This window comes from Tiliqua scincoides, chromosome 10 (assembly GCF_035046505.1).
Source record: "Tiliqua scincoides isolate rTilSci1 chromosome 10, rTilSci1.hap2, whole genome shotgun sequence".
Taxonomy (NCBI): domain Eukaryota; kingdom Metazoa; phylum Chordata; class Lepidosauria; order Squamata; family Scincidae; genus Tiliqua; species Tiliqua scincoides.
Window position 1 is genome coordinate 6,245,473 of NC_089830.1, and position 13,508 is coordinate 6,258,980.

Consider the following 13,508-nt stretch of genomic DNA (forward strand, 5'->3'; position numbering starts at 1 on the left):
TACGCATGCACAAACTTCTCGATTAGGCCATAGAGATAAGAAAAAGAAATGCAGTGTGCCTAATATAAAAACCCCTAAGAACATAAGAACAGCCCTGCTGGATCAGGCCATAGGCCCATCTAGACCAGCTTCCTGTATCTCACAGCGGCCCACCAAATGCCCCAGGGAGCACACCAGATAACAAGAGACCTGCATCCTGGTGCCCTCCCTTGCATCTGACATAGCCCATTTCTAAAATCAGGAGGTTGCACATACACATCATGACTTGTAACCCATGATGGATTTTTCCTCCAGAAATTTGTCCAAACCCCTTTTAAAACCATCTAGGCCCAAACCCATCACCACATCCTGTGGCAAGGAGTTCCACAGACCAACCACATGCTATGTAAAAACAGCACCCAGTATTCCCAGGCGGTCTCCCATCCAAGTATTAACCAGGCCTGACTCTGCTTAGATTCCAAGATCAGACAAGATCAGGTACTTTCAGAATAGTATGGCCACAAACCCCTGCAGTGTGTCTAACATAACAGCAACAGCATAAACCCCATGCCCTAAAAGTGAAGAAAGAAGATAAAAAGGGTCTCTAGGAGTTCCATCCTCCCTCCTCAAAAGCCAAGCAAAACAGAAAAGTTTTTAAACCCCTCTGGAAACCATATAAAGAGGGGCTTATTCTCAAATATCCTGGCAGGTGGTTCCACAGAAGTGGTGCTACAACTTCAGATGGTGGCAGCACCTTAAGTAGGGACCTTCTGATGATTGTAGCTTTTTCAGGCAAGGCAACAGATGGACCACACTGGACCACACTCCATGCTGTCAGGAACAAACACTGAGTCCTGTGCATGGCTATGGGGTTGGCTTGGCATAGCTTAAGATTCAATATAAGAAACGCTGTTTATCCAGCAGCATAGCTAAAGGAGTGCAGGGGGTAGCAGTTAGAACATAAGAACAGCCCCACTGGATCAGGCCATAAGCCCATCTATTCCAGCTTCCTGTATCTCACAGCAGCCCACCAAATGCCCCGGGAGCACACCAGATAACAAGAGACCTGCAAGGCCTCCTGGGAATTGTAGTTAAGAACATAAGAACAGCCCCACTGGCTCAGGCCACAGGCCTATCTAGTCCAGCTTCCTGTATCTCACAGTGGCCCACCAAATGCCCCAGGGAACACACCAGATAACAAGAGACCTCATCCTGGTGCCCTCCCTTGCATCTGGCATTCTGACATAACCCATTTCTAAAATCAGGAGGTTGCGCATACATATCATGGCTTGTAACCCATAATGGATTTTTCCTCCAGAAACTTGTCCAATCCCCTTTTAAAGGCGTCTAGGCTAGATGCCAGCACCACATCCTGTGGCAAGGAGTTCCACAGACCGACCACACGCTGAGTAAAGAAATATTTTCTTTTGTCTGTCCTAACCCGCCCAACATGTCCCCTGGTTCTGGTATTATGTGAGAGTGTAAAGAGCATCTCCCTATCCACTCTGTCCATCCCCTGCATAATTTTGTATGTCTCAATCATGTCCCCCCTCAGGCGTCTCTTTTCTAGGCTGAAGAGGCCCAAACGCCGTAGCCTTTCCTCATAAGGAAGGTGCCCCAGCCCCGTAATCATCTTAGTCGCTCTCTTTTGCACCTTTTCCATTTCCACTATGCCTTTTGCATCGGGCAACAAGCTTTAGGGCGGGCAACAAGGTGAGCTTGACACTACTGGCCAAAATTGTGAAAACCTTGGTATTTTCGAACAATACCATTGTGTTATACACCATTACTTAATGCAGAGTGAAATGAAACAAACTGCGTCAAAGTATCTATATTCTATCAAAAGTTATAGCCAAATAACCAGAAAATACAGTGCATTATGTAACAAAAACAAGATTTCCTTAACTCAAAACTGGCCAGTGAGACTGTTCCAATTAGGTGTATTATGATACAGCAGGGAACCAACAAGGTGTTAATATGGGGGGAGCCGGGGGGGGGAGGCAGCAGAGCAAGTGGGTGGTGAGCTGATGGAGGGATTTCCCCCCTTTTTCACTTTTAAAAATGTGAAAGCCTGAGCATGACATCATTTCCGGGGCATCATTTTGAGCTCAGCACCAGGCTACATGATCATTAGCTACACCACTGAGACCTCTAAGAGGAATTTGATCAGGGGGTACAAAGTTTCTTTGGGTCCCTTACCAGAGGGGGAGGGGAGAGTGAAACAGAGTGGGGGAAGACTGGTGATAAGGCAGGAGGGGAAAAAAAACAGGGTGGAGGGAGGATAGTGACAGCCAGAAAAGTCTTTGGAGTCCAGGTCTTCGGGCCTTCCCAATGTGGAGCCCAGGTCTACCCATCTGCATGGTGCCAGCAGCTACATACAGTAATAGGGAAAACCAGATACACTCCTAAGTCATTGCAGGAAACTAGCATCATTGTATTTAGGCTCACACTGTAATGGAAAACGTCCTGTGCGCAGCAAAACTTACTTCTGCAGCAGCAGCAGTCCTGCAGCTGTATTCCTCAGCTCCTACCCACTCCTTCATGGCAAGCAGCTCCACAACCCACAAAGAGCTACTGTGGCAAGCCAGTTTTCTCCAGATTGAACACTGTGTTAAAGAGAGTCATGTATGCATTTCTTGTCTCAGTGTGTATGGTTTGCGGCAGCTGCCAGCATCCTAGGAAGCAATCTGTGTGAGATCGGAAAATGTAAGATCCCAGGACATTTCCAGGTTCCCTCCTTTGGTTCCTGGGCCCCCTTTTTCACCCCAGGTTTGGGTAAAAATTACCTCTGCACCCCCCACCCCCCCACAGGCCCTAGTGAGAGGAAACCCACTGAGGCATTCAGGAAGGCAATCCAGGAATCTGGGAGTAGGGAAGTTTCCCAATGGTAAGAAAATCACCGGGGTCGAGGTGATAAATTGATACACAACATGCTTTTGTAGTTGGGGAGAGGAGGAGGTGCTTTGAGGTTCTATGCCACTGCATACCAATCAGATTCTCATAGAGGTGGAAGGGGACTTTCAAGGCATCTAGTTCCCCCCCCCCCCCAAGCTAGGAGCCAGCAAATCCCCTCTGGAACCTGCAATGAGACTTTTCATTTTCTGTAAGATTGGGGTACATCTCCCTCAACAGTCCAAAACTTAATAAACTCTGGCAAGGGTAGCAAGTCAATGAGTGCTGGGTATGAATCAAAGTCATGGAAAGGTATCTCATTGTTGGCCAGCTTCTATCTCCTAACTGTAACTATTCTGCCCTGAATAAAAATAATCTGCTTTGGCTAGCACAGCACTATCTAGCTGACCTGGAAACAGCATCTCACTAGGTTTATGAATGTGTGTTCCAACATCTGAATCTTGCGCAACAGTTGGAGTGAACATTGCATGGTATGAAGTAAGGGTATAGTTGGATGACATTCAAGGGCGTTGGTCCATGGTTTGTCTGATCACCAATGGGCTCCACGCCTTCTCCAGACGGCACAATGGCGGTGCTGGTGGTGGTTGCCTTGTCAAGGAATGGGGTCAATGTCAGCTCCACCCACAAGACAGTGCTCTTGTTGAAGAGTCACTGTCTATCCCACAGCTCATCCTCCCACATGAAACCTATTGCAATTGATAATGGAAACAACACTTCATTGAGCATTAAATGCCCTTTGGTACTTTCCAACATGTGGGTAGCTGACACATTAGGAGCCGGGAGCTGCATATTTTGGACAAAGCATGGCCAACATTAGCTGCCCAGAAATAGTTCCCTTGCTCCCAGTTGCACATCCAGTTCTGTTGAGCCAGCCAGGTGGGTTGGCAGCTGATATGCAGGATGCACCCTCAATGCAGTATAGAATTTGGTAGCGCTACTCCCCATCTTTTCCTTTGAAAGTTAACTGCCTGCACGCTCCTGGGGGCTTTTCAGTAAATGACCATCTCTGGTCAAGGCAAGCGTTCCTTGGCACCAAAAGGATGCTGGCCATGGAGTGCCTTGTTTCTGCTCATTCCCAAACTGTGCTTGAAGCCTGATGTGAAAGGGTTTCATAGGCAGGATGCCTGCAGCCCTGGCATCGGTAAGGGGTGCGGGCCACACTTGGTGATGTAAATCAGGGGTGACACCCCTACTGGCCAAAATGATTAAAATCTTAGTATTTTCAATTGATACCATCATGTTACATTAGTGTGTAATTTGATGCAGAATAAAATGGAACAAACCACATTGAAATCTCTATTCTATAAAAGGATATTGCCAAAAAAACCCAGTGGGAAAAGGGCAAGGACACATCAGCACACCCACCACCAGGGGCACTGTCACATCCTCTGCATGGGAGGCCACTCAGCCTTACCCTGCCTACAGTGGGTGGTGGTATACCATGGCCCTGCCCCCACTGGCTGTTTTGGGTTGTAACTTCTGAGATATTTCAGAGCAGTTTTGGCTAGTTCTGGTGTCACCCCCTGCGTGCATCACCCGGTGCGGCCTGAACCCCCTACACCCAGCTAGCAATGTCACTGGCCATTCAACTCTATTCAATCTTTCAAATGCTGCAGGAAACATTTGTCCAACAGCGTTGAAGTGGACAGCTCTGACTGCAATTGCTGGCATGTCTCTGCATGGTAGTGGCCCCTTCTACCTGTACACCACCCCATCTGCGCATGTGTTCTGCAGAGGGGAGCAGCCCCCCCAATGGTTTTTATATCTGTTAGACGCCTTGGGTGCCAACATAGTGGAGGAAAGGCAAGATACGTGTATTTCCCTCCCCTGTCAGGAATCAAGCAGGGGCACAAGTTGCTGCTGTAAGAGTAATGTGGCAGTCTTCTCCCCCACCTCCCATGAAATGCACTTTGACCATGGGCACCACTGAGCCAGTGCTACAAGTGCACCTGGGCTTCAAGGGCAGGCGCAGCCTCCCACTGGGGCACAGCCATCCCTCTTCGCTTGCAGTCCCCGACAGCATCCCCAGATAGGCCTGCAAAACCCTCCACCCAATACCCTGCTGAGCCCCAGACCCACAGGCAGCCTCATGCTAGGCTGGAAGATAGAAGTCAAGCTCAGACCTGGAATCCCAGGCAGGCTCCTTCTGCCCCACCCCGTCTTGTCACAATCAGTCAGTGCTTAAGCAAGGAGAATAGCCCAACAGATTTCTTTCAATACATTGTATTTATTTAAGGTGACAGATTCAAAAGAATCTAGCAAGTCTGTCTCAGGCCTCCTGCATGACAGGTCTGATAGCGCAGGTCACATTCAAATACAAGTTGGGAAGTACAAAGGCATCAAGCCCCTCAATCCTTTAGAGCATCCTCACACAGCAAACATCCAATGTTGCCTCCATTTGCAGGAACATCACTACACCCACCCACCCACCCACCCCCCGCCATAAAAAGTGCATGTTTTCTTTCTCCGGCAAGCCCAGGGTTCGAGGGGACTTTTATTTTTGCACACTAGTTTGGAAAAGTGTTTTTGCACCCCTCAAAAATACCACCCAAAGAGCCAGCAGTGTTTAGTACAAAAGCCCAATGTAAACTATGGCAAGGCCACTCAAATAAAGAAGCAGCCTCTTCCTCAAGCAGAAAGAAATGCAGTCAGATCCCTGCCCAGGCAAAACATCCACAATCATCCAAGCATGGAAGAATTCACAGGTATGTTGAGGAAATATCTGTTACTGCCATTCTAGTGCCAGGAAAGGTCCTCTGGACCTCAGAGAATCAAAGGGTAGCTTCTCTCTGCCTCTTTATGGAGAGAGAATAAGTACCTCTGGACAGTTCTCATTGGGCCGTAGGCACGAGGGACAGTTTGGTCTTGCCAACCCAGCTCACACTTCCCAGGAAGAGGCAGAATTTTACCTAGACACAAATATTTTATTTCAATTTTTTTTTTCAGCCTACCCCAACATGGTACAGCTTTATTGCAGAAACATATTCAGTAATAACTCAACCTTCAAGGATGGCCCATGACACATCTTCACATCAAGCCCTTCCAGAGTGCAAGCTTGCAAAAAAACAAAAACAAAAAAACATGTCCACTGCCTCAGCTTTCTAAAAAAAGCAGAAAGAATTAGCCTGAACCAATATTGCACAAGGAATTGCCAAGCAATCCAAAAAAGAGAAAAAGGGACCATTTTGTGCTGTGCTGAAAAGCCACTTTCAAGAGCTTATACCTACAGGACACCAAAAGTCCTCTTGGGCAAAGGCAGACATCTGGAAGTATTTTAAGCCTCTGCCCCACTGCAGAAAGGACCGAACCTGGGGATTTCTCTGAGTCATCATACTTTTGCCAATTCTGCCCCAGAGCCGAGAACAGGCCTCCAATTAAAAGAGTAAAGTCGCCCCAGGGCTAGGGGGTCAAGATGGAGCACACTCTGCTCTTGCTGATCAGGACAGGCCTCTTGGCTCAAGACATATTGCAGCCTTATGAGGGGGACCAAGAACAGATCCATCTGTCCAGGTCTATTTGGCTATCAATGGGTGCCTCATCATACCACTAACGGCTATCGGCTGTCCCTTCCCAGAAGGTGGCCAGGGCAAACACTCATCCAGATTTGGACGCCACACAGAGTCCCAACTGAGATTTTTTGGCACTGCACATTTAGTGGAGCAACACTTTGGGACAGGCCCCCACCCATGCTGCTGCTGGTGGTTTTGTATAGTTCCCCGGCAAACTGTTGCTAGGAGGTGCAGCTATCCCCCCACCCCACTCCAGCAACTCAGCCACACCACTGGTCCAATCACAAACAGACAGCAATCCACAGGGCAATCTTGCTGCCTGCTTTGGATCCCTGGACAGAAGTTATCAGGTGACCCTGACCCCCCCCCCAAAATGTCAAACTCAATCATCAATAGGAGCACTGCCCCTACAAAAAAGACAGGAAAAGTTACAGTACAGGTTTCTGATTGCAGGCACTTGATCGGATTCTTTGGTCCTGTAGAAGGAAATCGGCCACCCTGGCACCTCTCCAGAAAAGTCTGCTCAGCCCTGTACACTTCTGGTGCCGGGCATGGATGTTTGCTTGCATCTCAGGCAGGACAGCCCTGCCCTTTCACCTAATCCTACCCACTCACCCCATACATAACTCAAAGCAGTTCATTTCTTACTGTAAAGACCTCTGGCAACTACTTGCAACACTGCACAGAGCCCCACAGTTTACAGCAGACCAACATAGTTCCAAGGCAAGGAGCAGGAGTCCCGTTTTCCATTTCTAAGCAAGTGGCCTCTGCTCCTGGGAGGACAAGGCATCAGTTGCAGGGGAGCCACGTGGGGTAGGAGTGGCTGCAAGGCAGGAGAGGTTGCATGTGAGCGACATAGAACTTGACGTTCACCTCGCCGATTAACGGTGCCGGCTGATAATAGCAAGTCACGTTTGTGGGGATTATGTTCTGCTCAGCCAGAACTTTGACGGCCAGCATGGCAATGAGATTCAGCGTCTGCCTCCTCTCGTGCCCCATCAGGCACACCGTGCTCTCGTTCACCACTCTGTGCAGGGTCATCAGGCAGTCATACCTTTTGCTCTCCATGCCCACAAAGTGACTCTGAAGGTAGGACTCCAGCTTGCGCTGCTGCTCGCCAATGTCAGGGAAGTCTATAAAAAACCTGGAGCACATGTAGCGCTGGAGTGCCTTCATGTCCACCTCCGATTTGGGCTTAAACCCCCGCACAAGGAGATTGCAGTACTTCAAGAGCCCCCCACCACGGATCTCCTCCGGGCTCCTGGTGGCAATGATCCGATTCCGCAGGTGGTCCATCGCCTCATCAAAGTCCCCATACATGCTCTCCCCTGTGACAGTTGGATGGAAGTTGGCCGACATGGGGTTCTCCGAACACTCTCCAAAGAGCAGTAGCGAGTCCAATATTATTTGGAAGGAATCTACACTGAACTCGAACTGCCGCCGGAGGGAGTCCACAAACTTGAGCTCCACGTTCTTCCCACTGTTGTTTGACAGCGATATGAGGCTCCAGCGGTCTGTGTCGTTGCACACTTTCACGAGTTTCTGCACATAGACTTCCTTCAGAGTCATGGGAGTGATCTTCTCTTTGTTCACCCCTTCTGGGAGGAAGTCCAGGAGACAATCCATCACAACATCTTTCACCAGCTGGAAGACGTCCTCGCTCCTCAGATCCACACCAAAAATGAGATCTAGATCTTTGTATCCCAGACCGCTGTCCTGATGCAGCACGTGGCTGGCTGCAGAGCCGTTTAACCTCACGCTGTGGACCATCACGCCCTGCTTTTCAAGACGGCTGCGGACCACCTGCAACACAAGGAGAGGCACAACTGTGAGTACTGAGTGCTACCGGAGACAAGTCAAATGGGCTTCCACAAATAAAGACAGGCAAAGCACTGCTAACAAGTCAGGAGAAGCTACATGCTGAGCACATGCCGACTACGCTGAGCACCTGGGGAAGAGAAGGTTTAACTGTGTGTCATCACAGCCTCTCCAGAGCCACACCTCGCCATATAGAGACCATTCACCAGGGAAAGGGCAAAGCCACACCCCAGCTCTGCTGTCACTGATCCCTCAACACAAACACATCACTGGGCTCCCAAGTAGGCTTCAGATGGGTTTGCACCAGCATGCTTTTCAAGATCCTGCCCCTGTTCCAAGAGCCATCGACGTCACCACCCCGAGATGGCAGCTGCCCGGGCAAGCTCGAGGTAGGAGCCTCGCCTCTTCCCACAACCGTTCACTGAAATGCCATCAGGAGTTCCCTAGAACTTTTCCTCGCAAGGAAAACCAGCAAGATTGAAGGTGCATGCAAGAGGGCCTGCAGCAAGGCCCCTTTGAGAAGCAGCTCCAGGAGACTGGAGGACAAGAAGTCCTGCCGCTGACAAGGACTCATCATGCGGACAAAGTTGCAGCAGGAGGTGCAACTTTGCTACAAGTCACCAGCTTTAAATGCCACTGTGGGTCATGATGAGCAGGCTGCCACAGGGACACAAGCTAGCACTTTGGAAGCTACCAGCCCTATGCCGAGTTTTCCCACTCCAATTTGATTACAACTAGACACTTGGAAGGTATTAAGCCAGTGGTCACCAAACTTTTGACTGCTGGCTCCCTTGACCTATTGGGAACTTGGCTGTGGTTCCCCATTAGGACTACAATCCTATACATTGTATAGGGCAGTAGGATTTTCACAAGGATTCCACTGGTCCCTGGCTGGTTTCCATGGCTACCTGGGGAGCCATGGCTGAGTTTGGGAACCACTGTATCAAACCCTCAACAGTCAAGAAGAGGACAGCAGGTACACCAAGTCAAGCTAAACTCAGTCCTTCAAGACCCTATTTTTCCATTACTCTTCTCTTGGTGGGATACAGTTTAAATCTGAGAGCCAGAAGAGTCACTTAGGATTTGCAAATCAAATTACAGAATGAACCCTATACCCAAGTAGCATACTGGGCAGGAAGATGATGAGGCTTTTATTTTACAACCAGTCTTGGGTACAGTAGCAAAGGTGCCACCCATTTTTCTCTAAAGAGGCCTTTTAGTGGACTTTAGAAGTTGGCAGTGACCCAAGCTGCAGCAAGTTGCCTTTCACAGTTGACTGCCTGGGAGGAAGGGCAACTGCAGTGGGGAGGGAAGCTCTGCTTCTTCATCTGCCTGCCACACAGCCATTCTGACAGATCCACTGGCAAGATAAGAGCTACTTGCAGCAGAGGGGTGGAACTGCTTCCTAGTTCTGTAGAAAACTGGTCAGGAGAGAGGGCCAAGTCAGCCAGCTGCTCCTTTCCCCTGCATTCCCCTCTTGTGCCCCGGCCTCTTTTGGTGTGGGTGGGGGGTCATACTGCAAGCATTACAAAGCGCCCCCTGCTGCATGACTGGCAATCTCCACCTCAGGGCCAACTAATGCTTCTCCTGCCCTTGTTCACAGAAGTCTACAAAGAGGCTTTTTGGAGTGAAGCCTAGCAAGAAGATGGGTTCTGTGCAAGGGTGACATGTCTGCCCCTTTCATCTGCAGCAACAAGGGAGCAAGGCTGTGGTTTGACTATACATTTGTCCCACAGGTATAGCCAGGTGGGCCTGTTGCCTACAGAATGCCCAATGCCTGGGCCCAATACCAACCCCAGCATGCATGTCAGAAAGGTCTACCATTCCTAGCATAGTTAATCCCAACAAGGCTCTCTCAAGATGAGGCTCCCACGTGCTGCTGACGCACGTGAGTCGCTGCCCAAGAATGAAGCTACCTCCCTCCCAAAATGAGCATGCAACAGCTTTGCATGGGTCAGGGTGTCTGTGCCACTAAGCAAACTGGTTTAGGGACAGAAATCCAAATATTTGTGGTCGTGATGACACAGGACAGAAGCCTCTTTCACAGTGACAAGCAGTTCCCCAACAGCCAGAAATATCAGTGCCAGCTCTGGGGTCCTGGTATTCCAGCGCATCATGCCTCCTGCAATCATGTGAAGTAGGACAAGCACATCTTGCCACACATACAAAGTGAAAACCTCATATAGAGAGATCTCGGGCAAAGACACCGCTGCAGAGGTCAACCAAAAGAACTTCCATGTTCTTATGCAAACTGACATTACCTGGCAATAAGGCAGAGCACCTGAAGGTCTCATCTGTGCTCCAGGACTTCCCCCTCAACACCTTGGACCTTACTGCTTCCAGCAGACACACAAACCGCTCCCCAGAGCACATCAGTGTGCTGGCTCACTGTTCCAGATCTGTAGGCACTCTTGTATTGCAAGGGGGTGGAGTTGGACTCCTTTTGGAAGCAAGCCCACATGTCTTCCTCACATGCCGTCTCTGCCCACTAGCAGAGCACTGAGGTTCTGAGTGGCCAAGCCTCTGGAATCAGTTCAGCTGACCTAGCATCGGCAATCGCCTATTTCAGGCTGCCCCCATCTCAGCCTACTCTGACATCCAAATTAAGGTCACCGTGTTCCAGCAAGGACATTAAAAGCCAACCAGGTCAGTCATGCAGTTCCACCTTTTCCCCAACTGACAAGATCCTTTGCAGCTGCTGAACCTGTATGGTCAGCCTTTCCACCATTCACTCAGAAGGTCAGGGGCAGGCAACTAAAGTAGCAGCAACACCCCCTGCCCCACTCTGACATGGATGCAGACTCCTGCCACAGCAGTCCCCCTGCCCCCAGCAGCAAATCTGTTATAACATCTGGGACTAGGGGGAACATCTCACCGCACACCAGAGCCCATGAGCTCTGCACTGGTTTCCTCTCCACCACTAGGGCTACTAAGCAGGCATTTACTTTCAGCTCAAGAATCCCAGAGCCCAGATGGGCCCAGAGCCCAGAGACTCAATATCACCACCTCAGCAGACTTATTTTCTGCTGGAAGATTCCATGCTCCATATAAGCAGGCAGTGGAGTGCCAAGCAGAGGGCCAGTCAATCAGGACACCACATTCAGGACAGAACCTGGCACTGGACACGACAGGCTTTGGGAAGGCAAATTCAGCAGGGCACCAAAAGTTCAGTGGCTGCCCTCCTGCACAAGCCAGGCCTAGCAAAAACACAGACACCATCACTAACCCTTTCCCTTCAGTCCTCCCATTTCACATCTAATTCGGGATGATTTTTGCCTGCAGCGCCAGCCTTCATGCATGGACAGGCACATTGTTCGCCACCTCCCGCCCTGAGCAACTGGAGAGACATTTTGGTGCAGGGCTCACCCTGTGCCCCTGTCAAAGGATCTGGCTCAAGAGGGGAGGCAGGGGACTGGCAAACTGATACTGGCAGCCATAACAGTTCTGTAATGCAATCCCTTCCCCATTACTGATCCAAGATGGAACTTCCTTTTTTTTTCCTTTGCAATCTGGCTTTGCATCAAGATGCATGCTAGTAAAATTCCCCATCAGACACGTGCCTCTCAGCTTGGTGCTGCTGCAATTGGTACTGTTAAGGCACTGTGCATTGAATTCTTGCCAACTGGGGCACCTCAGCACCACTAGAGATTCAGCACAGAAAGGGCCCTTGCCTCCTAGACCAAACTGCACAGGAGCACCAAGCATTCCTGCTACATGGGAGGCAGAAGGCAAGTCTCTTCCAGGCTGGGAAACACCCTGGGCAGGCACCAAGGACTCTTCCCACTTCAAGAGTCACTGAACAAGAGCTGTTCCAAGGTAGGCTTGACAATGCCACCCTGGGATGTGCAAAGCAGAATGAGGTGTGAAGCTTGAGTAGCTGCTTTTAACCTTATCCTGCTTTCCCACAGGGCACGAGCACTCATGTTTACAGTTTTGCCTGCCCCCAGGAAAGGCCACCCCCTCCTCCAATATCAGCCATGCTCCTGGGCAGTGTGCCACAGGGACTCCAGCCCCTTTTCTTCTCCCAGCCTCAAGGTCGGGGCAGCAGACCCAGAACTGGAGAGAGCCCAAATGCAGCAGCCAGAGCCAGCCTCTGGGCCCCTCTGCTTGTGAAGGCAAATCTTATATGCTGGTGCCCTGGCAGGCCCCAGACACCACCCCTTCCAATGCCTCAGCCCAGACAGTTTGGCTCCCCCCACAGCTACTTCTCTGGGCCTTTTGCCATCACAAGCGAGTATTCCAGACACTGAAGTTCTTGTCCACCCCACAACACCCGGGGCCTCAACTCATCTGCCCCAAGCCTCAGGATGACCCCTCAAGGGATGAGGGCACCTGGCCACCTATTGCTTCAGCCACGGTCTTTTGCAGGCCACAGCTGCCTCCTGAGCAGGAGATCCAGACACAGGACAGTGCAGGCAACAGGACCCCTGTAAGCAACTGGAAACAGGGCTTGACACATCCTTCACTGCTGGAAGCTAGGGTGGCCTGCACACGTGTACCTACGCCCCTACAGCAGTGCACTCCCACCCAGCTGGGCTCCTCACCAACTCCAGATGGCTTTCCCTACGGGGGGGGGGGGCCCTCACAGGAATGTACTCAGCACCCCAAGAGGCCAGGTGCTCCAGGCTGGCAACATGCCCCGGGGTCTCCACACAGCCCTCCACGGGGCTTCCTTCATCCCCCATGCCAGCCAACCCCCCCCTTCTACGTGGGTGGAGCAGCAAAAGTACCACGCAAGGGTGGAGACCCTCTTGCCACCAGCCCCCAACCCCACCCCGTGGGGCCGACCTCGCAGGGCTGCCAAGGATCAGTTAGAGCGCGACGCCTGCGGAACACGCTGCCACAAGGAGGCGAGCGCAACGCAGCCAGGCAAAGCGCCGGGGTAAAGAAAAGGACCGCAGCAGCCCGTACCTGCACGATCCTGCGCGGCCGCACCGCCAAGGTGGGGAAGTTGCCGCGGCCGTGGATGGGGACGGCTTCCTCCAGGATCTGGTTCAGGCGCTGCACCTGCTCCCAGCCCAGCACGCTGAAGCGCCGGGCCCCGCCGTCGGCAGTGCTGCTGCTGCTGGTGGTGCCACTGCCGGGGGGCTGTGGCTGCTCTTTCTCCCCGGAGAGCGCAGCGCCCATCCCCGCAGCCGCCGCCCTGGAGGCGCGCATGGTGCCCAGAAGGGTCCCCTGGCTGGAGAAGGGAAGAGAAGAGAAGCGAACAGGCAGACGAGAGCCGCGACCCCTTCACCCCCTCCGACTCTTCGTCTTCTTCTTCCTCCTCCCCTCCCGGAGACCCTCCCA

General features: G+C 51.3%; 1 protein-coding gene and 1 pseudogene across 1 annotated transcript; both read right to left on the reverse strand.

The window, feature by feature from the left end:
- Window positions 1-386: 386 nt before the first annotated feature.
- On the reverse strand, window positions 387-505 carry LOC136661791 (5S ribosomal RNA; annotated as a pseudogene).
- Window positions 506-5,099: 4,594 nt separating this feature from the next.
- LOC136661370 (terminal nucleotidyltransferase 5B-like) lies at window positions 5,100-13,508 on the reverse strand. The gene is made up of 2 exons (XM_066638566.1): window positions 13,131-13,508; window positions 5,100-8,204 (listed from the first exon to the last, which is right to left on the reverse strand). The coding sequence occupies exons 1-2, from the start codon at window positions 13,374-13,376 to the stop codon at window positions 7,191-7,193; spliced, it is 1,260 nt and encodes a 419-aa protein (XP_066494663.1). The 5' UTR covers window positions 13,377-13,508; the 3' UTR covers window positions 5,100-7,190.

Bases quoted from the DNA above. Each gene is read 5' to 3' on its own strand.
- LOC136661370 (XM_066638566.1), bottom strand. From the start codon at position 13,376: ATGCGCGCCTCCAGGGCGGCGGCTGCGGGGATGGGCGCTGCGCTCTCC. The intron at 8,205-13,130 runs GTACGGGCTGCT...CTTGTGTTGCAG, and splicing joins GGCCGCGCAGGATCGTGCAG to GTGGTCCGCAGCCGTCTTGA.